Source organism: Odocoileus virginianus, chromosome 21, assembly GCF_023699985.2.
Source record: "Odocoileus virginianus isolate 20LAN1187 ecotype Illinois chromosome 21, Ovbor_1.2, whole genome shotgun sequence".
Lineage (NCBI taxonomy): Eukaryota > Metazoa > Chordata > Mammalia > Artiodactyla > Cervidae > Odocoileus > Odocoileus virginianus.
Window position 1 is genome coordinate 51,060,162 of NC_069694.1, and position 22,031 is coordinate 51,082,192.

A 22,031-nucleotide genomic window follows, 5' to 3' on the forward strand; every position below is an offset into this window, starting at 1 on the left:
CTATTGAATGAATGAATAAATGAATTTCAAGGAAATAAAAACAAGAAGCCCAATTAAATCAAGGATCATTACCTCCTGAATTTTTGACAAAATAGTCAATGCATAGTTTCTCCCCTACAGAATGTCTAAGGATTTGCATTTAACTCTGGGGATTTCCTTTACAAGACTGAGAAATATTTTTAACATTAACCTCAATGTTAAACATTGACACTGAGGTTAATGTTAAACATTTAACATTAACATTCACTTACCTCACACATTTGTGATGTGGATTAAGTGACGATATAAACATTTGCCTCAAAAAAACTCTAAATTACCTATTTTTTTTGGTTATTGTTATTTTGACATCTGAGATCACTCAGAGCCACACCAGAAAGGAGATCTGCAGGACTTCCTTGGTAGTCTGGGGTTAAGAATCTGCTTTCCAATGTGCTCTGGAACCTCCATGCCACAAGCAGAGAGAAGCTAGTGGCTACAGAAGCTATAGAAGCCTGCATGCCACAATGGAGCCTCTACACAGTCAAAGAAGGAAAGAAAGAAAAGCGATTGGAAAAGTGTTATTGTTAGAACCAAATCATTAAATTATTTTTAGCAAATCTCAGACTCCTGATCCAAATGGCTCAATTTTCTTTTAAAGGTAAGTGATGACAATGAATTCCTCAGCTAAGAGACTACGTACAACCCTGTAGAAAATTAGGATATACATGCATATGAAACTGATGCCAACTTGATCAAATTCATAGTTTGAGTTAAACGAGACCCCAAAATAAATGTCCACTTTCTTTAGGTTGGCCTTGTAGTAGAAAGGTTCTAAAAGAAAAAAGCAATGTGTTAAAATGCCTACATTTCCTAGCACCTTTAATTTCAAGATGCATAAAGTGAGTGCTACATAAATGGTTAAAAAAGAAAAAAAGAGAGATAAAGATGGTAATAAACAGTCATGGAACATTAAATGCCAAAACTGTACTGTTATCAATCAATGTATTATAAATATGTTATCAGTGTGGCTCTCAGAGGTACAACTTCAGCATTACCAGGCAGAGGGACAGCGCTGTAGCATCTCAGGCCCCACCCTAACCTTAGGAAGAAAATCTCTGAGGAAGAGCCCAGAGGAACGCAAGGAATGAATGCTTTAACAAATTCTCCGGTGGTTAATAACTTGATTAATAATTTAAGTATTAAAAATTCTGAAAGGTAAACTCATAACATTATCCTTAATTTATATATAAAACAAATGAAGAACAAGAATGAACTCCAAAACCAAACTGAATGGGAAAGCCAGTTTGAAACGAGTTCTGATTTTTAGAATAACTATATTTAGCTCTTTGTTGTCGAACAAGATACTCATTTATTTCTACTCTAAAGACAAGCTGTGCAGCTAGCTACACCAAATCCATCCTGTCAACCATCTGTGTAATGTAGAGGAAAATCATCGTTTTGGGGTTGGGATTCTAGTCTCATTACTTACCATGGGACTTTGGCAAAGGCATTTTACTTCTGAGAGCTTGATTTTTTACTTATGTAAAATGTGGATATTATATTTATACACAAATTATGAGACTTAGAGAATATAGTTTAGAAAATATGTATCATATATTAATACACACATATAAATTATATATGTGCCAAATAATACTTAAGTGCCAAATAAATGTCAATCTCTACTTCTAAGATTTTATCTTCAACTAAACCATTTAGCTAGAAAAATGTATAATTAAATTAATTTTATAGCATTACAAAGACATCCAAACAAGACTCAAAGTAAAAAACTGATTTAGGTATTTGAACTGATACTTTTAAGTTTGTTCAAAAAATCTAAATTAAACTTTAATTGATGAATATGAATTACTCACTTCACATAAATTTATTATACATTTATTATGGCTTTAGCTTCTGTAAGAACTTGATGAGTTAAAAAGATATAACATAGTCTTTAACCTCATGATATTCAATCTCAAAATCTAATAAAGCAATTAAAAACTTCTTGAGTTTTTCAGATCCAAGATTATGGCATAATCTTTCTGTAAATTTCTAATAAATTACAGATTCAGTGAAAATCTTAAAATTTTGATCATCTATAGTATACATTAATATTATAGTATACATTATTATGGCATACACTAATACATTTAATATTATAGTATTAGATTATATTATCAGAATTGTAATAGACACTTATAGTCATATATATATAATATACATACATTGTAATGGATAATCATAATATTATAATATATTGATAACTATAGTATAATATAGATTGATAATTATGGATAAATGTAGATTGATAGATGTAACTATAGATTAATGTAGTATAAATTAATAATTTAGAATGGAGTTCTCAAGTATAGATAACTCATGAATTTTTGCTAGGTAGGAGAGCAGAGAAATTGGGTCAATTAACTTTTTTTCATGCTTTTGTTTGTAGATGCAAGGAACTAAAATTCATTCACATGCAGATGAAAATGATTTTGTAGAGGTTAAAAAAATTAATAATAAATTTAAAAAGGGTAAAATTTAAGAATCAAGTGTCTGAGGAGGGAAGGAGCTCTGGGAGGTGTATGTCTGACAGATGCAAGTACTTCAATGCCAACTGGAGGAAAGAAAGCAGAAAGTGTGGCTACTGATGCCACTGGGTTCGGAAATTTTGTATTGGTAATATGAAAGAGATAATTCACTGTTGCTTCTTTTCTCTCAATGGAATTCTGAAGTAAAGTAGTGAGCTGATGAAGGGATATTGGCAGCTTGAGATAAGAAATCTTGAAGTAGCAGTTCTGAAGAATTGGACACACTGCACACAGAACACTAGGCATTTCTGTGTGCCTATTCTGGACCTGTGATCATGAATTTAATTTAATCAAACACTGGCTGTCACTCACATGTCTGCTTCTATGCCCACCTATGCATTGGACCTTCTCAGACACTGAATGTGGCCAAATCACGCTTCTCCAGCTTGTCTGGACACTGTGCGTGGAACAATCCAGCACTCTCACCGGATCTTGTTGCTTTCCCCAGCCTTTTTTCAGGGCTACTTCCTTACCTTTTCCAACAGGTCGGAGAACAACCAAGTATTCAGAAAGCAATCAATGTATCTCTTCAGCAAGAGGACAATGAGTTAGTAATTATTTTCTGGCTTTTCCCTCTGCCAAGCTCAGGTACTTGGTAGACTGATATCATATGACAGAGACATGATTCATTCTGGTCAGTGGAAAGAAGAGCCCCATTCACTGCTTTAAAATGATCAACAATGTTCTTTGTTGGAAAAAGTTGTGCACAACATGCCTTTGAATTCTAAGAATTCCATCACTTGTATACTGACTGCTGCATCTTACATATGCCAAAAAACCTGTTATAAAGGTGTAAACGATCAAAGAAGTAGTGGAGAGGAGATGGGGGACGTAGAGAGTCGGGATAGTCGGGAAGGATGCAATGGTATTTTCCCAGAGGACAATGAAGAACATTCTACAAAAGGGAATTCTGCTTAGAAGGGAACAGGGCTTTAAGGGGAATAGCCTGGTGAGAAAGTACAAGTATCCTGGCAGTGATAAACCAAAGAGGGTATAAACGGGAAAGTGTTAGGAGACTGTACCAGGATCTTGTCAGAGGCCAGATTTTAAAGGTCCTTATATGAAATGGTTAGGAATTAGGCTTTAGTCTACAGGTAATGGCAGCTTCTAAAAGATTTTAAGCAGGGAGTGGCATAATTTTGACTGTGTGATTTTGACTGAGATTTCACTCAGGTCTTAGCGTGCACTGTGGGTTCAAACGCTCCAGGCAGTATACTCATTTAGAGGTAATGAAATAGTGACCATAAAGCACAAGAAATTCCAATCACCACGAAGCCTAGAACAAAATCTTAACTCAAAACTATTGCATACCTGCTGAGTGGCTGTCCCTGGGGTAAGCTAGCATTCAAACACAAATAAGTTATAGAAATTATATTCAAGAAAATGTTTTAAAATTACTGTTGATTGAAGGAATTTGAAATAATTAATCACTGGCCTTTCCACTACCTTATTTTTAATTCTCATTTAGTGTGGTACTCTTAATGTTACTGTTTAAACATACATCTGGCTTTTGCTTGTCACAGGCTTAGCAGGGTTCCAACAGATTCTGCCAAGCATGATGAGAGCAACATGCCAAGCGTGACAACCAACAACACATACAACCTCCAAGTGCAGAAACTTAAAAAAAAAATAGAGCCCTAATCACCTTCTTGGAGAAAAAATATCTTACAAAAAACCCTGGTGGATAAAATAGATTAAAATGGAAACATGGGATTTACTTGTAAAGTTTTATACTTATAGATTGAAATTGGAAAAGAGATATGAGTACACATACAGCTTTCAAAAAGAACAAGCAGTCCTTTTAAAGTCAGTATGTGATTAAACATTATGGAGATGTAGCTCTAAATGTAGAGGAATTTTTACTTAAAAATTATATAATACTTGAAGGTTTTCCAATTACTTTCCTCATATGTTATCTCAGCTAAGTGCTACAACCTTTGAGATTATCATTACTCCTATTCTATGGATAAAATCATGGAGTCTTCAAAAGATTAAATTACTCATTCAAGGTCACAGTCTGGACTTTCCTAAATCAGAACTGTAGTTCAGATTTCCTCACTATTTTCTGTTATTTCTGCTCTGTCACATGGTCTGCCAGGGGGGAATAAATAATTGTTTATTCATCTTTTCATTCATTTTTCTTCATGCCTGTTAGTACAAAGCACTGGATTGGCTGCTGTGAAATTTATGGAGGTAATAAATCAGCCTTGCTACTCAGGGGACCAGCGTGTGAATGAGGTGGAAAATCATGCCTAATAAGACAGTAACAGAAAGAATTATGTAAGGTCATCACTGGAATAAATATTTCTGGCTAAGGAAACATGGAAACCTATATAGGGAAGGTGGTATTTTAGCTGAGTCTTAATGAGCGACTGGCATTAGGGCCAAGTGAGATAGGGTGTGAATTCCAAGAAGTGGAAACAGTCTGTGAAAAAGGAGGGAGAAAGTCAAGTATGAGACATGCTCAGAAACAGTGAATCATTCTTTTTGCTGGAGTGCAGAGTTTAAAGATAAAGATAAGGCTAAAATTGTTTTCGAAGGCTGGGCTAGGGTATTTACAAATTTCATGGCGGAAGGAATGGCATGATGAAAACAGCAAGAATTTTGTTGAAGCCGCATGAGTTTAGATTCAAATACATGTTCTGCTGCTTGGAAGTCGTGTGAACACCAAAAACTTAACATAATTTCTCTAATTATTCATATATCTGTAAAATGAGGATCTCCGTTAAATATTTGATAAATATTTTTCAAAAGTATAAAAGTATTTTACCTTCAAGGTGATGTGAAGGTCAAATGACAGGATGTTTGAAAAGCAACTGGCACAAGGAAGCCCTCAGTAAAAATCACTTTCCTTCCCCATTCTGGGGGGGTCACTGGGAACTAAAGACTCCCTAGTTTGCTGAGGCTGGTGATATAATGAGTCATGTTTGAGTAAAGCAAAGGTGGTGGGTGAATTAGGGGGAGAGAGCAGGGGAAGCAGGAGGGGCAAAAAGTCTTTTTTGCAATAAAGCACATGGGGAAATGAATGCCTCGATGAAGTTACACTCCTGGGAATATTTAATATCTGGAATGAGAAAAGAACATTGCAACACACTCTAATTACATCAAAGTAAAACACAGAAAAAGACTACATAAAATGAATTCCATAATATGGCTACAGTAAAAAGTCTAAATGAAACTAAACTTTGAAATAAAAAGTTTCCATGCTGAGCTCCTGTCAGAAGCAGGAATTCCAAGCCTTTTGGTTCCTCCCATGTATTTGATCTCTGGGAGAGGTCATATGGATGAAACAAAATGATCTGAACTTCAGCACCTGGATAAATTTACACCTTACAGGACAGCTATTCAGGAAACTCATCAGATTTACCTGAATAGGAATTCACTTCAAAGGGTATCTTTTTAGAAAGACTCATTTATAAGTAGGGTCTTTGATCGTAAGGGTGTGCCGATAGCTTACGTGACCCTGATTCTACTGTCAGGAAAATCCATATGGTAAAACAGGAAGAAACAGCTATTTGTTGAATGGTGTCATCTATTGAGTCATTCTTTTTGAAATGGATACGTGAGGTTTTTAAAGCCACCCTGTCCATTTGCTGTTACATTCACTTTCCAGAGCCAAAGTGTTTCTTCCAAACTTCTCTAACTACAAACATTTTTCCAAGTGTTTATGTGTTATTTAAATATTTATGAATGCAATAAGTGAACTCTTAGTAACTGGTACTTATTGTGTACTTTTAGGGTGTATAACACTATTTAAAACTAGGTCTTGGATAAAAGAAATGGATGGAAGAAGCATGCATGATCCTTGATGTTTACAATCTAAGTGTGTGTGTGTGGGGGGGGGTGGATATGGTGTGTATGTACCACATGTCTATGAAATGGAACAGTCAAGAAAGCTTTGCTTTCGTGAATCTTTCTCCCATGAAAGTGAGACAGACTGGGTCCTGGGACTCTTTGCTGCAACGTTTTGTACCTGGACACACCTCTCTTCAAGCTACAAAATACAAAGAAACAATATAGGACTAAGAATAACTGCATGTTGGTGCACCTGGGGCAAATTCTGCACAAAAAGATACAAAAAGACCAAAAACAACAACAACAACCCAACCAAAACTGCCATCTCTGAAAAGCCAGGAGCAAAAACAGGGTACCACACACGTGCCTTGCGCTCAGTACCACAAAGGGGTGGGCAAACCATCTAAGCCCCTCGCCAGTCTGACCCCCTCCGCTGGACACACCCCTACCTTCAATCCATATAAGGAATAAGCTCCTCCCTCTCCTTGGAGGAGGAGCAATGGAACTTGTTACTTTGCTCCATCTTGCAGCCAGCACTGGAGCCCCAGGAAAGCCTCGCCTGAATTTATCTGGCCTTTAGTCAATTTCTATTGACTGGAGAAGGCCGAGAATTCTGGTTGGTAATTCAATTACTCTTTCAAGGTTGGAAATACTGGGGTAATTGTAAACTGACAATTATCTGAAAACCAGTTTCTAAACTACTGGAAGACACATTCCCTTGCTGCTACAGCCCACTGCAAAAAGCCAACACAGATCCTGTCTTCCTGGACCAAACCCGCAGATCTCCTGACTGTGTGCCTGACTGTACCGTGTGGCTGCAGTAGTTGGCTACGGATAGGGACGACGGCCCGTTCAGTCAATCTCTAAAAAGAAGCTGTAATTACAATTTGACACTTATATTTACTAAGAGATCATCTGGAAAAATTCCCACCATGCTTTTCAGCTTCTTTTATTTCAGTTTTCACCAGAACTGCAATCTTTCTCCAATCTTTCCAATGTATCTTTCACTCATTCTAATCTCTGTATATCACTGTATATTCTCTGCTCTGATTAAATCCTTCTCCCCTCTTAACTCCTTTCCAAAGAGCCTTCTGTTACTAAAAATCTGTCATTAGAAAAATCCTCTATGAGCTCATCTCTTTCCTGGACATTCCTTCCATCTTTTGCTCTGGCTGATTGCTGATTATCCTCTCAATTTAGGAAGGTTCTTCTACCCACGGGCCAATTATTAAGGATTCTGAAGCAGGGATTGGGCATCCTCCTAGTTCCTCACTGGCACTTCTATATGGTTTGGCTCCTATTTCTTTTTAAAGGCTCAACTTTTTTGAAAAGTCAGGCAACAGATCAGAGGCTCATTATCTTTCCTATTATGGGCTTCCCTGATCACTCAGTGGTAAAGAATCTGCCTGCCGATGCAGGAGATGTGTGTTCCATCTACTACCTGGAGAAGGAAATGGTGACCAACTATCGTATTCTTGACTGGAGAATTCCATGGACAGAGGATTCCCAGGGGCTACAGTCCATGGAGTCACAGTCAGACACAACTTAGAGAACTAAACAACAACAGTCTTTCCTGTTAGAGTCCTCCAGTTCCAGGCCCTGCCCTCTGACTGCTGTCAGATTCCAGCCACTGGCTTACTGCGTGCTTTAATACAATTTCTCCTGTGGTTCTTAATGGTTGAAATATCCACCCAAGTGATCCATCAACTCCATGTTTTCTAACACTCTGCCTTCACTACCAAAGCTTTATCCTCCATCTCACAATTCTCCTATCATTTCTAAAATGCATTTCTTCAACTATCATTATCTACCTTTCCGGTTTTCCAAGTTGACTGTAGTGTCCTCACTTCAACCCCAGACAGACAATCCATTGACCCTGGCACTTTTTTAGAGAATATAAACCGCTGATAGTCTTCCTCTTTCCCTTGCCAAGTTTAGAGTCTAAAGACCACTATATTCACTTGGCAAAGCTCCAGATCTAGTGAAATCCACCTCTTCACCAGTGCTTCTTCTGCACTCACATACCTGAACATGGTGCAAGAAAAACAAGCGAGGACTGGTCCCTGTTTAAATTTATGACCGCAGATCTCAAATGGGTTCTCATCGCTGCCCAGGATTTTTACAGCACTTCTCTACTTAATTCACTTTCTCACTCTCCTAGAATATTTTCTGTCTTTAAACCTTAAAATTCTCATTCTCATCTAATGACCTCATTTATTATTTCACTTAGAATAATCAGAAGAGAACTACCTCATATTCTCCAAAACCAAATCCTTCAACTTCTTTGAATCTGTACATCCATACCTTCCCTTCTTTCATATTAAAATGAATGAACTAGTAAAGAATACCCTAGGCAATGTGGAAGAAGAACAAATAAAAGGACTTACATTCCAAATATCAATATTTATTATAGAGCTACAATAGTTAAGGGAATGTAGGATTGGCAGAAGAATGGACAGAGATTAATGGTGTAGAATAGACTCCAGAAACAGACCCAAATACATACCTTTTCTGGTTTATGAAAAAGATGACACCGTAGTAAAGTGGAGAAAGTATATTTTTAATAGTGTGGATTAAGTGAGTTTACATATGGAAAACAGTTTGTTTGAATCCTGATTTATACCATATTAGAAATTAATTCCAGATGAATTATAGATGTAAACAGAAAGAAAACTATAAAAATTTTTTAAAAGACCATTGTAATGATCTTGATTTAGTCAAAGAGACCTTAAATAGGACAGCAATAAAAAGATTATAAATAAGCCTACAATAAATGAAAAACCCTCTGTTCATCAAAAAACATTAAGAAAGTGAAAAAAACAAGCCACAGAATGGAAGAAGTCATTTGCAATTCAAATATCTGACAAAGGAACAGAATATAAAAATAACTACCACAAATCTATAAGGAAAAGCAATCACCTAGTGAGAACTCAGGCAAAAAATCAGATACAAGTAAATATCTAGTCCATAAAAATATGAAATATACTCAATTTCTTCAATCACCAGGGAAATACAAACCAAACCATAATGGTATACCAGTGCATAATAACCAGAATGACTAAAATGAAAGAGATATCAACCAATGTTAGCTATGATGTGAAGCAAACAAACTTTCCATCGCTAATGACAGTATATGGTGGCTAAGCCACTTTGGGTAAGTGCTGGGAAGTATCTACAAAAACTGTATATATATTTCAATTACCCAGTAATCCTGCTTTTTGATAGATACCCTAGACATATGCAAATATATTCACCAAAAATATATGCAAGTATGTTTATAGCAGCACTATTAATAATGGCCCAACACCAAAACAACCCACTTGTCATCCAACAGAATGGAAGAATAAATATAGTATATTTATATAAAAGAACGCTATTCACTGATGAGAATAAGTGGGTTATAACTCCAGCCAACAATATGGATAAATTTTACAACAAAATGTTAAGAGAAAGAAGCCAGACATGAAAAAAATACCTTTTCTACAATTCTATTTATATGAAGTTCAAAAACAGGCAAAATTAATCTAAAGTGCTAAAAGCTGGGTTGTGATTACTCTTGGCGAGTCACAGGGGTTGTTTTTTTTAAAAAATTAATATATCAAATCAAATATCCTATTATAAATACACATCATTTGGTTTATCTTTACGTTTGTTAAATGATCATCATGGTATTTCAAGTGGGAAAAAATGAATAACAAAATAGTGAAAACACAAAAGTATTGCCAAAGATAAATATTCAGCTCAGATTGCCAGTCTTTTCAACTCTAAAGTCTGCATGAAACACATCTACATTTTGCAAAATTTATAACTCTCTTCTGAGGCCTTCATTATATTCTCTTTAAGAAGAAATGATGTCATTGCTATATGTCTTTATTTGAAAAACAATTTTTTTCAAAGGTGGGAAAATTACTTTGAAATAAATCAAAGGTAGGCAGCTGCTTTCTCAATCAACCTTTGTATCTCCAGTCTAACTTTGAACACCTACAGTGTTGTTTCTCAAAGTCCAGTACACAGAATGTCTGCATCACTCTCTCTCCTGGAATCGACTGCCACATCCACTCAACATAGGGATAACAATAATAATCACCTCATAGAACTGTTGTAAAGATTAAATGAGATAAAAATGCACTCTTGGAACACAGTAACTGCTCAGTAGATGCTAGTGTTTAATATTAATACTCAGTTTATATGAGGATCATTATTAGAATAACTGGATACGTTTGTTAAATTACTATTAATTTCTGGGTTCAATCCCAAACCACTGAAGCTGCAAGACCATACTTCAGGTACTAGCAGTCAGGCTGACTCTTTCTGCACAAACTTGAGAGTCACTGTCCAGAGATTAAGCTTACTTCTTTGCTCCTCACAGTTCCAATATAGGGATCTGTACACAGTGAATGCTTATTGACAGGCTGGCTTATGTTCAATATTGCCAGACTGATATGATGTAAATTGTTAAAGAAATTGGAATTTATCATAGCTATGTGCAGTATAAGGGAATAGATTTTTACATTTTGACTCGAGCAAAAATATAAAGGGAGGATTATTTTCTTAATAGTATCAAAAGTAGCTCCAGCTTCAATCACTTAAACTCTTCCTTCATATATGTGACAGTCTTTGAATTCTATCATATTCCACATAACCTGTTCTTTCCCTTAATGTAATTCAGTTAATTTAGGTTTTCTATTAACTTTAGAGGATCCAGAAATCATAGAAAAGTACTCATGTAGAGGACAAATGACCATATTTTCTGGGCTTGCATTATGAATATTAGACCCAAAACTAGGCTTCTATAACCACTTTCTTTCTTACATCTGTGTTCATTTAAGGAAGGTTCCAGCAATTTGTCTAAAAGGAGAACTGAAAGTGCAAATGTCTTCAACTGTTTAATTCAAACAGAAATTTAAGTCAAATCACACTAGTTATTTGAACTTTTTTTCCATAAAAGTTACACAGCTTGTTACACGGAACAGAAAAATTTAATAAGGAGAATAAATCTTTTCCTGAAATGTTTGCATTGAAAAGACAGGAGAGTCAACCTTTGACAACAAAGAAAAATGAGAATTTATTTCCACCTTGACTTCTGCTTCATATCATTAATTAAACATCAAGATTAAAAGATAAAACCTAGATATTTTATCAGTGCAAGATAACGCTTGCTGCTGCTATTCTTTGGTGAAAAAAAAAGTCTTAAATGCTCTATTGTGAAAGATAAATTAATACCATTTAGGTATATGTTTTTCAATTACTCTTGGCTATCTGAATAAATCCAAATTCTACAAATTTAGTCGAAGAGCTTCAGAGAAGCATTTACGACAAGTTTATTTCAAAAACCAAATATAAGGATGTTTGGATTAGACATAAAGAACTTGACCCCCAGGCCATCAGATGGACTTGTTATTTTCTAGCCAACAGTCTGCTACTTTATAAATATCAAATGCCCCTGACTTTCTGATGCCACAGTTAACCTTTAGAATGACTCTGAAGTACAGTGAGTCTTTACTCTCACTCTCAAGACAGGAAATGATTGCATTTTTTTTTTTTTTTCTGGCAGTGAGGCTAACTTCTGACAGTTTGCTAAGCAGTGGAAATCGGGTAGTAAGCAAAAGTCTCTGCAAGACAGAGATTCCTACAAAATAGTCTTTATTTTTCCAATGGATACTGGCTACTCTTATAGGAACCAATTCCAAGAACAACTTCACTGAAGCACGCCTCCCCTGAAACTGAAATCACAAGACTCATTCACTGAAACCTCTAAGGCTTTTCTTCTACCTCTGTCCAGTGGTGGCTAAACCTCTGGGTCTCCTAGTTGATCTCCATTCCACAGGCTGAATCTGGACAAGCAAACTAGTTATAGTAACCTATATTCGGACAGGATAGAGTGAAAATATGAATATGAGTGAACACCCCAATTAGGAGATTTAGCTATTTAGCGAATAACAATAATATTAAAAACAGTTTCTTAAGCATCCAAATAACCTGATTTTTCTTAGAGTTAATCAGAAAATTCCTAGACATGTGAGGTACAACTGGAAAACTTCGGATGAATTTTAACTCATACTGAGCATTTACCACTGTAATTTCTCCCATTTTGAGAACTGCCTTGGTGATTACCTATTGCCTTCCCTAATGATCTTGTAACAGAAAATTACCTATCAAAGACCCAGGCAGAGTCCCATGTACACTGGTCAGATTTTACACTGCCTTCCATATGTTTCTTTGCCCTTCTTCTCTCTGTGATTACCTGTGGCTCTGATTAGTCAATTCTAGATTTACAAATAAACCAAGAGTCCAGAACAATTTCGGTCTGTTTCTCTTATCAGTGATGGTGACCAGAAACTCCCAACACCTGAAACAAAATCTGAGCAAGCTCAAAAGCCAAAATCCATTTAGAAAAGAACACTTCCGGAGATCTCTGGTTGGTAGGTGGGAGTTTATAAGTTCTGATCTCATTTTAAAACTCTGAACACACTTCACAGCAGGCTCTGAGAGTAAGGAAAATGAGACTAATCTAGTGAGGAGACTTTCAGATCATCAACAGGACATCCATTTTTATACCCACCACAGCTAAATGCATTTTACCCATCCATTCATGCACTCATTCATTCATTTAGTTTCCCATATTTACTGCAACTCCATTAAGTTAGGATCTGCATCTTAATCAACTGCTTAAGATATCTGCAAAGAATAAAGTAACACTTACTTTCCAGTAATAAACTGACTCCTGGACGGTGTGCAAATAGGCTGGACATAGTAGTTCTCCAGTTTAACTCCTTCGGCAGCAAGCTTGTCAAGAGTGGGAGTCTTTATCTCTGATCCATGGTAACCCACATCTCTAAATCCCTGATCATCCGCTAGGATGAAAATGAGATGGGGCTGGGACACGGCGGTTACGCTGGGCTCCAGTCTCTCTCCAGTTTGAGCTCGCAAAGCCCCTTCTTCCTCCTCCTCCAAGCCCTGGCCCCAGGACAGGTAACCGTAAGTGAGGAGGCTGAGAACCCAGAAGCCTGCCAGGGCCCCCATGGCTAGCATCTTTCTGGGCCAGACCCAGGTCTGTGGAGAAGGTGGCGGAGGCTGAGGCCCCGCGCAGCCCCTGGGGGCCATTCACTCTGGTCCCAGCTGAGACTCCAAAGCAGAGCAACGCACCCCGCGCCGCCGCTGGCGCACACATGCACGCAGGAGGAACAGACTCTACAGGCGGTGGAGGGGCTCCACCTGGAAAGAAGTCCTGTTCTCCTCTCGGCTGTCCCCACGTCCAACAACTTTAATCTTCTAGAAGTGGTGGCTTAAGGGATGGGACGTGTGGGAAAACAAGGAGTCGCTTTTCTCCATCAAATTGCACTCCCCCCCGCCTCGCTCCCCAAAGTAGCTTCCACACACAAAAAAATCAAAGCCTCCACCCAAAAGTTCCCAAGAGGAAAACAAAAAAATCAAGTAAGGAACTGAGAATCACCTTGGGCAGGAACTACTCGTGGCCAGAACTTTTCGCCCTCGAGGTTGAGGAGTTGAGGAGGGTCTTGAGGAGTTGAGAGGCGCGCGCACTGATGGATGTGGGATCGGCCGTCGGTCTAGCAGTCCCCTCAGCTGGAATGTGCTGGGAAGCTGAAGCGCCGACAAAAAGCACCAACCCAGGCAGATAAGGAGCTGCAGGCAGTGAACCGGCTCCCGGATCACTTTCTCCACTCTTTCGGGGCTCTCTGTTGCTCTTTCCTCTCCCAGGCGCTTGCCAATCTCCCAGACACTCACCAGGCGGCCAGAGGAGAAAAAAAAGAAAAAAAGAAAACCCTTAACCGATCTCCCTCCACCGTTGACCGCCCCTTCTTTGTAGGAACGTCTCCTCGGCCCTGGAGCGCACGGGGACGCAAATCGGTCCCCGACCCCGCGCCTGCCCCGCGCCAAGCCCCTTGGTCCCCGCTGGGTTGGCGCACCCGCGGAAGCGCTGCAAGCTGCGTGCGTCGGTCAGCGAACCAACTTAGTTTTGGCACTCGGAGTTCTTTGCTGCCTCCACCCTCTTCTCTCTCCACTGAATCACAGAACCGTACTTTCTGCTTCAGCTCCCCCAGGAAGAGGGGGAGGGGTGAAGTCGGTTTAGAGGTTCGATCTTGCCTTTTTCCCTTCCGGGAGGAGGATGGACGAGGTAGGGGAGGCTTTGCCAGAGAGACAGTGCTGCTCGCTGCTTGAGCCCTGCGGGCTCCTGGGCTGCAGCTGCCCTGAGTCTCCAGGAGGACTGCCTTCCATCCCCCCGAGAGGGGAAGGCGGCTGCGGGAATGGGGAAGAGGGAAGCGGGCGCTTTTCCTCCAGGGTCTGCAGATCAACATCCCGCTCACCCATCCCGAACGCTGCGCCTGCAAACTTTTCCTAGCTTCTGGGAGTGAGAAAGGAAGAGCAGGAGAAACAACGAAGTGCGCAGATAACACTCTTTTCTGGTTTTCCTTTACTCGCCTCCCCCTCCCCCAATTTTTCCTACTTCTTTTATCCCCGCCTCTCTCTCTCTCTCTATTTTTTTTCCAAACAGTCGCGACTACAAGTTGAATATCTTTTGGCTATTGCTGGCCTTTACAGTCTGACTTCCTGATTAGCGTCTCTCTACGTGAAGATACTGAAATCGCCTTCTCCTTCCATCTCCCCCAAATTACCCACAGCTATCTCCAGCCAAGAACTTGGAGAGGAAGAAGAGTTGCAAGTTTCACCCCCAGGAACCACGAGGCTGGTCTGCACTCCTGCAGTAAAGAAACCACCATTTCCCATCTAGAAATCCGGGGAACTCTGCCCCCTCCCCCCTCCCCGCCTTTTTTATAACTGTGGAGTAAAACAAAAGCTTGTCTTGATTGTGAAGATACGCCTGCTTTTACTAGAGTCGTGTTTTTAAAGCCCTGCTCCAAGACAGGAAGGGGATTTATAGTATCTAATGGGGAGGCAATCAATTCCAGGAGCCACTGAGACATACTTTCCCCCTCCCCAAAGTTATTTGTTGGGCACCTACTATGTGCTGGCACATAAAATGTCAGATTCTCTTTGTTTCCTAGATATAAATCTGTTTTACTTAGCTATTTCTTTATTTTTATGTACTTATTTATTAATTTTATTGAAGTATAATTGATTTACAGTGTTATATTCCGTCATGTTGCTAAAGTTCCTGTTACGTTTCTAGGCAAAATGTGTAAAATGGAAACTTAACACCTTTGAAACTTGGTGTGCTCCGTGCAGTTAATTTTGCTAACACGTGTAGCCTTTCACTAGGCTGTTCTCTTCTCTGAGGCCACTCTGGTTAGTCTGTGGAGAGATGGGCAGTTTTAGGAGACTGCTTGGGAATGTGATCTTAGCAAGTCTTACATAAATCACCAAATATGTAATGAGAGGACTGAGTCTTGGGAGGCTGAAAGCACTGTGAGCTGATACTCCTGGCTCTGTGGGCCTCATCAGGTGCTTCAGCAGAAAAGAGGCAAATGAACATTCAGGTCAATCCACTACTTTTAGTTGGGGAGAGTCAGTGATATAACACAAGAAGTGTCTATGTTGCTACTGCAAGAGGAAGGGCTATTTTCAGTTCAGATTTCAAGCAAGAGTAAATAAATGTTCAGTTCAGTTCAGTTCAGTCTCTCAGTTGTGTCCGACTCTTTGCGACCCCATGAACTGCAGCACGCCAGGCCTCCCTGTCTATCACCAACTCCCGGAGTCTGCCCAAACCCACGTCCATTGAGTCGGTGATGCCATCCAACAATCTCATCCTCTGTCATCCCCTTCTCCTCCTGCCCTCAATCTTTCCCAGCATCAGGGTCTTTTCAAATGAGTCAGCTTTTCGCATCAGGTGGCCAAAGTATTGGAGTTTCAGCTTCAACATCAGTCCTTCCAATGAACACCCAGGATTTATCTCCTTTAGGATGGACTGGCTTGATCTCCTTGCAGTCCAAGGGACTCTCAAGAGTCTTCTCCAACACCCACAGTTCAAAAGCATCAATTCTTTCGAACTCAGCTTTCTTTATCGTCCAACTCTCACATCCATACATGACTACTGGAAAAACCATAGCCTCGACTAGATGGACCTTTTACCAAATACCATGTACTGACTATAGTACTCTATGTACTGATAAATACATACAAACACATGCTCTAAATATTTATATAGTGTTTTATACTATTTACCTCCTCTCCTTCTCCACCAACCTTATAAGGAATTTACCCATTCAACAAGTATTTGAGGAGTTAGGCCAGTGCTACAGGCTGGAAACATAATGGTGAACTAAGTCTGGCATAGCTTTTATTCTGAAAAGTGTTAGTCAGTCATGTCTGACTCTTTGCAGCCCCGTGGACTGTAGCACGCCAGGTTTCTCTGTCCGTGGAATTCTCCAGGCAAGAATACTGGAGTGGGTAACCATTCCCTTCTCCAGGGATCTTCCCAACCCAGGGATCAAACCCAGGTCTTCTGCATTGCAGGCAGATTCTTTACTCTCTGAATCACCAGAGAAGCCCCACGTGAAAGTGTTAGTCACTCCTATCTGACACTTCGCGACCCCGTGGACTGGACTGCAGCCTGCCAGGCCTCTGCTCTAGTGGAACTTAAATTGTGGTGGGAAAGAAATATACTGATAAACTAATCATCACCAAACTCTAATGCCTATTATTCTGTGGCATTCTGTATAGCTATTCAGATAAGTATTCAAAAGTGAAGAAACAATTCAAAGAAATTTTAAACGAAAGAAAGGTGCCTTAGACTGGGTGTGGTTAGTGAGTAGGGTGGTACAAGAAATGACCTTCAAATTGAAGGAGATGTTATTTTGCTTGTTATCCCCTTTATGCAAGAAATTTAGACTTAGAAATCTGTCTGACTTCAAGATCCATGTTTTTCAAAAGATATTCTTCCCACAAGTGGCTTTAAGATGTTTTCCAGCCACACAGCACAGAACACAGCTGCTAGAGTTGGAGAATTCTAATTCCCACACAAGGCATGCAGACAATCCACACGTAGGATGGAAAGGCAGAACTCAGCCCTAAAAAAGCCACTTCTGGAATAAACAGAACACAAAAGGAGACTAAGAACTATCTACAATTAGTAGTAAGAGCCAAGAAACAAGAATGGTCATGCCATGGCAGACCAAATGAGATGTGACTTGAAGGGTAAAATCCATCAGTTGGGTGCCCTACCCACAGTAGGGAATAGGTAAGGGTTATACCCACATCCATAAGGAAGACTTGAGAATAAAATCAGAAGCAGTTGAATGGTCTAGCCTTTATTGTACCTCTACTGATATTTTAAGTACATAAACTTCACATTTCTAATTATAGGCTTGGGTTTCATGCACTCTAAGCAATAGTTCTGACATCCTCATGAAATCCAAAGTTAAAGACCCCCAGTAACTTCTAGTTCTTTTCTGAGCTGGCATTTTGGTGTTCAGGCATCAGCTTCCCTATGGAATCACATCTTAGGTTTATTTTGGCTTGGATATGGTCACATTGCAAATATACTCCTCTAGTTATATATGATTATATAAATCATATAAAATATAAAATTATATAAATTATATAAATGATTATATAAAAACTAAAGGTATTATTTGATTCAGTTTAAAAGATGAGAAAAGCAGGATTTCTTAGAGATAAAATTAGTATGAACTGATTATTCATGCAAAACTTAATCAGGAGGTGGGACTAAAGCTATGTCTTAAAGTATGATGGAAATTTGGGAAGGAAAAGAAGAAGTTGAAGGAAGGACATTTAAGAGAAAAGAGAATACCAACTGGCTGAGACACATGGACTGGAGGAGTTTGGGAAATAATGTTAGAAAGTTCAGGTGACACCAGATATTGAAGAGCTTTGAAAAGGTGTGAAGGGCTGGAACTTGATTCCAGGGGCATCAGGAGTGATGAGGTCCTTTAAATAGGACATAGCATAATAATATATTCTATTAAATCTTACTGAGGTTATTTCTTGGATTTGTAGAGATAGACTACAAATGAATTGCCTCAGTTGATAAAAGTTTGAAGAATTGTAGTTTCACCCTGAGAGTACCGAGATTGAAGATTTTTGTTTTAGAGAAGACATGACGAAAAACATAGGAAAAGAAATCCCAGGATGTTTTTAGGGAGAGATTTTAGGGAGTAAAGCCTAGAGTCACACAACTGTCTCAATGGGTAAAATTTCTACAGTAATATATTCCTTAGGGTAAAGAACTATGCTATGGCTATGTCCTCTGACACCATTTTCTCCTTCTGAGGAGGAAGATGAAGTGGCTGGATGGCATCACTGATACAATGGATATGAACTTGAACAAAATTCGGGAGATGGGGAGGGACAGAGAGGCCTGGCATGCTGCAGTCTATGGGGTCTCAAAGAGTTGGACATGACTGGGCAACTGAATAACAAATGGCTATGTAATCTGATGGAAGATAGCACTCATTCAAAGTTTAGAAGGAGTAAGTAAATCAAGAAGAACACAAGGGACAAAGGAATAAGAGACACAGATATGACTTCATTTAATTGGATAATGTTAATGGAAAAGATAAGCAGGGTAAACTGGCAGGATCCTCATTACCAGAGAGGGGAGCTCAGAATAAGGTACCACAGTGTGGCCTGGGGCTCCTCAGTGGACATACCAAGGATATTGGCTGGTCAGGGGTGAAGGGTGGAATGAAGAAGTGGATATGAGGAGCCTTTATGTAAATAGAGAAGCTAAGAAAGCCACAGATGAGCAGAAAAATGGGGAGTTGCACCAGGATATTTTTGAAATACTTATATCGCTTCTCATCACAAATATGACATTTTCTGTAGCCTCCCCAGTATGGATGGACAGAATTGCCCTAACTTGCAAACCACATACCCCTAAACAAGATTTTGTTTTGTTTTGTCTTTGCCTAGTAAGATAGCATGCCTGTTAATGCTATTTTCTTTTCTTCTGTAGGTTATTTATTTTCAGCTAAACATGTACTCAGATACTTAACAGATACAGCTAATTTTTAAATGCATCTTTAAAAGATGTGAAAATAGTCAATCCAGGGGTTTATAGACTATTACAGGATTTAAAATCCTAATTGTTGCTTGTTTTGGTTTATAAGTATATTAAGTTCTTAAAAATGAAGAATGTCACTAAGTTTAGACCTGAACACAAATTGTCTAAAACATGGTTGTCCTAATATAGTCATTTTCACATGGATTCCATATAATAAACTTCTTGTTGATCATTATTAACTCTTTATTAGGCCATGGATATAAGGCTACTTTGAATTGTGTGTGCTCAGTCGCTAAGTCATGTCTGAATCTTTTGCAATCCTAAGGACTGTAGCCTGCCAGGCTCCTCTGTCCATGAGATTTCCCAAGCAAGAATACTGGAGTGGGTTGCCATTTCCTCCTCCACGGGATCTTCCTGACCCAGGGATCGAGCCTGCATCTCCTGCATTGGCAGGTGGATTCCTTTACCACTGAACCACCTGGGAAACCCCTACTTTGAGTCACGTCACAAGAAACAAAAGCTCTCTGAATCAGACCAAGTAGGATGATTAAATGCCTGGTATAGTAATTAAGATCATTTGCTTTCTTTGAGAAAGTCTCTGTTGAAATAATCTGTAATAATTTATAAAGATGAGACATTAAATTTTCAGTTTAGTAAGATTGTAGCTAGGCTTCCCTGGTGGCTCATTGGTAAAGAATGTGTCTACCAATGCAGGAGATGCGGATTCGATCCCTGGGTCAGGAAGATCCTCTGGAGAAGGAAATGGCAAACCACTCCAGTATTCTTGCCTGGGAAATTCCATGGACAGAGGCCTGGGAGGCTATAGTCCATGAGGTCGCAAAAGAGTCTGACACAACTCAGCAACTAAACAACAACAACAAAATTGTGTCAACCCCAAAGCAGCAAGATTTTTGACATTAGAAACTCGGAAAAGCTGAACTCTTAAAGGAAAGATCTTTCTTCCATTCTGTAAACATCTTTACATGAAAGCAGGAAGTGAAGTGAAAGTCACTCAGTCATATCCAACTCTTTGTGACCCCATGGACTATACAGTCCATGGAATTCTCCAGGCCAGAATATTGGAGTGGGTAGCTGTTTCTTCCTCCAGGGAATCATCCCAACCCAATGACTGAACCCAGTTCTGCATTGCAGGAGGATTCTTTACCAGCTGAGCCATCAGGGAATCCCCATGTGAAAGCAGACTTTTAAACAGGCTGCTTATTATGGGAAAAGATGGTAATTTCTATAACTTTAAAATCTGTTTTTATTGCTTAACTTGTAAATAAACTTCTATATTATTTATATATAAATTTCTTTTTAGAAAAATCAATTCCTAAGCCTGGCTGCTCATTAGAATTCTCTAGTGATTTTTTAAAAGGAAATTCCCAGTTCCACCCAAAACCTAATCAAAATATCCAAAGTCTGAAAACATTTATATTAGAAGAAACATTCGAGGTGATTCTCATGTGTATTGAGTTCTGAGCACCAATGATTTCAATCTAAAGCATTAAAAAAGTTTTAATGGGATTGCTTAATGGATAAGGTTGGGAAAGTTTACCAAATATTAATATAATGCAGGAGACACAGCTGAAAAATAGGTGGATAAGCTTTGAGTCAGAACATCCTGTGATTGAGCATCTAGCTTTTGTAATATGACAGGAAGAAGTACAGTTGGGATGTGGCTAAACCACCAGTATCTAGAAAAGAAGAGAGAAGCATTAGCATCTAAGTGGGTGATTATCTGGGACAACCATCTGTGCAGGCATTGGTGGATTCCCAGGCCAAACGTAAAGGGTGCTGACCTCCTGTGAGTGAAGTGGCCTGGTGTCTTAATGGGGCTAAACAGATGTGAGATACAGAGTCAAGACTAATCAGTAAGAGTAACTGCTTGGTTGGATATCTAAAAAGTAGCATATTCCTGATTATTAGCTTTATGAAACTATAGTAATCATACGAATGTAAGAATTGATTGAAATAAAGACTAAAAAGTGTAGGAATTTGTATGATATTCAGTAGTAAAATCAATAGAAGTTGTTGGCTTGAGAAAAAGACTGAGGAAGGAATGAAGGATTATACCTAGTTTTGGTTTTGGAGAAGCTGAATGAATGGTGCTGCTATTTATACTGACAAGAACTAGCAGGTTTGGGGAGTGGATGGCAAAAAATTACTTCAGTGTTGTTGAATTTGAGGTCTGTGAGGATCTCAATGGAGGAGTGCAGTAGGTAGGTGAATATTTGTGTCTGGGTGCTTCCCAGGTAGCACCAATGGTGAAGAACCCAGCTGCCAATACAGGAGACATAAGACACACGGGTCCCATTCCTGGGTCAGGAAGATCCCCTGGAGGAGGGCATGGCAACCCACTCCAGCATTCTTTCCTGGAGAATGCCATGGACAGAGGAGCCTGGCAGGCTACAGTCCATGGGGTCACAGAGAATCAGACTGAAACTATTTAGCCCGCGCGCGCGCGCACACACACACACACACACACACACACACACACACAGGAACAGGGCAGACCAGAAAATTTCATCCACATCTAGACTGGGTAAAATTTCCCAGGGAAAGGTAGAAAATGGGAGTGAGAAAGGGTCTAGGACAGAACTACGCTTAGTCGCTCAGTCGTGTCCGACCCCTTGTGATCCAATGGACTGTAGCCCGCCAGGCTCCTCTGTCCATGGGGGTTCTCCAGGCAAGAATACTGGAGTGGGTTGCCATGCCCTCCTCCA

The 22,031-nt window shown here is 39.3% G+C and overlaps 1 protein-coding gene across 1 annotated transcript in view; it reads right to left on the bottom strand.

Moving 5' to 3' along the window:
• The window catches only part of ARSJ (arylsulfatase family member J), an 80,363-nt gene extending 66,556 nt beyond the window's left edge, over positions 1 to 13,807 (bottom strand). Inside the window, exon 1 of the mRNA XM_020889214.2 lies at positions 13,066 to 13,807. Within this exon, the coding sequence (XP_020744873.2) occupies positions 13,066 to 13,466 (401 nt within the window). The 5' untranslated portion in view covers positions 13,467 to 13,807. The remainder of the gene's footprint in view (positions 1 to 13,065) is intronic.
• Between the last annotated feature and the right edge of the window lie 8,224 nt (positions 13,808 to 22,031).